Source organism: Macrotis lagotis, chromosome 3, assembly GCF_037893015.1.
Source record: "Macrotis lagotis isolate mMagLag1 chromosome 3, bilby.v1.9.chrom.fasta, whole genome shotgun sequence".
Classification (NCBI taxonomy): Eukaryota; Metazoa; Chordata; class Mammalia; order Peramelemorphia; family Peramelidae; genus Macrotis; species Macrotis lagotis.
In genome coordinates this window covers 298,178,266-298,181,320 of record NC_133660.1, presented here as the reverse complement: position 1 = coordinate 298,181,320, position 3,055 = coordinate 298,178,266, and the positions used below count along the sequence as shown (strand labels likewise).

Sequence of the window (3,055 nt, the reverse complement as noted above, 5' to 3'; positions counted from 1 at the left end):
ATAATTTTTTTGCGTTTGCCTGTTGTAGATATTTTAGTTCTTTTCTGAATTACATAATTTTCTTATTTTGACTATTAAAAGGAAAACAGTTCCTTAATAAATATTCTTTAAATAAACTATTTCATATATATTCATATATATGCATATATTTATACAGCATTTTGCTAAATTGGGGAAAATTAACATTTCAAGATTTTGAGATAATTAGAAGTAAAGGTAAAGTTTTATAAGGCTGAAACTGAAAAGTCAAGATTTACAGAAAATGTGAGACAAATGAACAGAAAGAATGTTTTTTCTAATTCTGTCTATTTGCTTCTGGATATTACACATTTAGAAAATATTTTTTTCATTGCTGTAATAAACTCCTTGTTTCTAAGACTGTACGTCAAAGGATTAAACATTGGAGTTACTACTGTGTAGATGAGAGAGAAAATTTTATCTGTTCTATTATTGGACTTGGTTTTCAGATACGCAATGCTAGCAGATCCATAGAATAAAATCACAACCATGAGGTGCGATGAACAAGTAGAGAAAGCTTTGGATCTTCCTGTGCTTGATGGAAATTTCAAGATGATAGTAAGAATTCTGGTGTATGAAAATATTATTAACAGTAAGGGAATCAAAACAAATAGAACACAATCAGCATAGATAAAGTACTCATCCCCAGAGATATCTCCACAAGTCAACTTCATTAATGGGGGTATTTCACAGAAAATGTGATTAACTTTGTTAGAATAACAAAAGGGCAGAGAAAAAACCTGGTAGGTCTGCCCTATAATGATTGGAATTCCACTTGTCCAACAAACAATGACCATTTGGAAACAAAACTTAGGATTCATGATGACAGGATAGTACAAAGGTTTACAAATAGCCATGTAGCGGTCATATGCCATCAATGTCAATAGGTAACTCTCAGTGACTGCAAGAATAAGAAAGAAACAGAGTTGGGCAGCACAGGCCAACAAAGATAGATTTCTTTTCTGAGTCCAAAGGTTCACCAATATTCTGGGTAAAATGACTGAGGTATAGCAGATTTCCACAAAAGACAAGTTTCTAAGAAAAAAGTACATGGGTGTCTGGAGAATTGGTTCAATCTTGGTTATTACAATGACGAGACCATTTCCTAACAAAATACTTATGTAGATAAACAAAAAAATTCCAAATAGAAATACTTGGTGGTCAGGAAGGTCAGAAAATCCAAGGAGAATAAATTCCATCATAACAGTGAGATTTCCTTCTGTCTTTTTTTCTCTGTATTCCATCTTTAGAAATAGTGTATTCAGGGAAAAAAATGAGTTATTTTCTCTTGTTGTGAACAACTACTTAAACTGGAAAAACAAAAGGTTATTGCTCTGGATGATGTGTAACATTTTAATTTTCCAGTCAATTTTCCCAATACAACAATTTCAATCTATTTTAATCATATTGACCATAATAGAATTTTCATTATTGTTACTATATTATTTATCCTTTTACTTTTTCATTGATGACAGTGAGGTTAAGGCAAGTCTCAACAGCATTATTTGTTTTATTAATGTGGGCAAATAAAGAATTTCATAAAGAACTTTTATGATGTTTCTCCTTCATTATCAAATAAAACTCTGATATTGTGTGATGCCATGACAATCACATGAATTGATTTTTAGTGAGGGAATACTTTACTAAGTCACCAGCCTCACTTTCTCCTCCAGAATCATCTGGATCCAGTGCAGATAGGAATATGGAAGAGTGGAGATGACCCTGGATGTGAGGCAATCAATGTTAAATGATTTTCCCAGGGTCACACAACTAGTAAGAGTCAAGGGTCTGAGACTGCATTCAGATTCTCATCTTCCTATCCCCTAGATTAGTTCTCTTTCCATTGTGCCACCTAGTTGCCTAAATATTGTGATCAATTAACCCAATTGTTCATATTTCCCCAAATAAAGAACATTGCAAAAGGAGTAGATGAGCACATGCATATATAAAAATACACAAAAATGTATATTTACATGCACAAACATGCATATCATGGATACATGGATACAAAGATCTATTATTACATATATAAAACATTCATCTATACACCATATAACATTGCACTTTTAGAAATATAGGAAAAAGGTATCTACAAACAAGAAAAAGGTTGAACAGATTGGGACCTATGAAGGTATCAAAGTCTTCCCCCTCTACCAACTATCTTTCTATCTATTTATATCAGTTTTGAGTAGATATTTGAATGTTGTCTACCCTTTTAGATACTGAATTCCTTGACAGTGGGATAGTGATTTTTCTTCAATTATATTTTCTATTCTATGAGCACATAAGAAATGTCTTATAATTTGATTGTCTGGCTCTAAATGAATAAGGATATTAGCAAGTCAGATTATTTTGATAAAACATGAATTGAGTAAGAGTAAAGAAAAGGGAAGGTAGAGAATAGCAATTCAATGAACATAATAATGGAAAAGAAGCATTTTCAGAAGACTAAACTCAATTAAACTGGAATGAACAGTCATGGTCCCGGAGTGTGCATAATACAATATCCTTGATAGCAGGGTTAAGTAGCTAACAATATGGAATTTTGCATAACTTGGCTGTTACTTCTGCTTTTTCAGTCAATTGTGCTTAGTGTTTGATTTTTGAGATCTTGATACTCAAAATATTGAATAGGTTGGATTTTATATATATATATATATATATATATATATATATATATATAATACAATAATGACTGATTCAATGGAAAAGAAATTGGCAAACAAAATAAATCATTTTTTTCTATTTAATGTTTAATTTAAAGTTCTTTATACATCCTCATTTATATGAGGGGCATATCATTGATTCATCTTGGTCGGTAAATGGGGGCATGTGAAGTACAGTATGTGAAGTAAAAGAGAAAAAAACTTCACTTAATAACTTCCTCAGTGCCTGAGACTTCTCGTATACACTCAGAGACAAACATAAGAGAATTTTTGAAAATTTCAGCTAGATAACTTGATGCACAGAGAAGCACAAACTATTACTGCTTAAAATTTCTTACCATCTGCATCAAGAGGACCCAGTTACACAGATT

The 3,055-nt window shown here is 31.7% G+C and overlaps 1 protein-coding gene across 1 annotated transcript; it reads right to left on the bottom strand.

The window, feature by feature from the left end:
- Positions 1–305: 305 nt before the first annotated feature.
- LOC141519584 (olfactory receptor 10AG1-like) lies at positions 306–2,566 on the bottom strand. The gene has a single exon (XM_074231786.1). It carries the CDS (start codon positions 1,260–1,262, stop codon positions 306–308), a length of 957 nt encoding a protein of 318 aa, XP_074087887.1. The 5' UTR covers positions 1,263–2,566.
- Between the last annotated feature and the right edge of the window lie 489 nt (positions 2,567–3,055).

Bases quoted from the DNA above. Each gene is read 5' to 3' on its own strand.
- LOC141519584 (XM_074231786.1), bottom strand. From the start codon at position 1,262: ATGGAATACAGAGAAAAAAAGACAGAAGGAAATCTCACTGTTATGATG.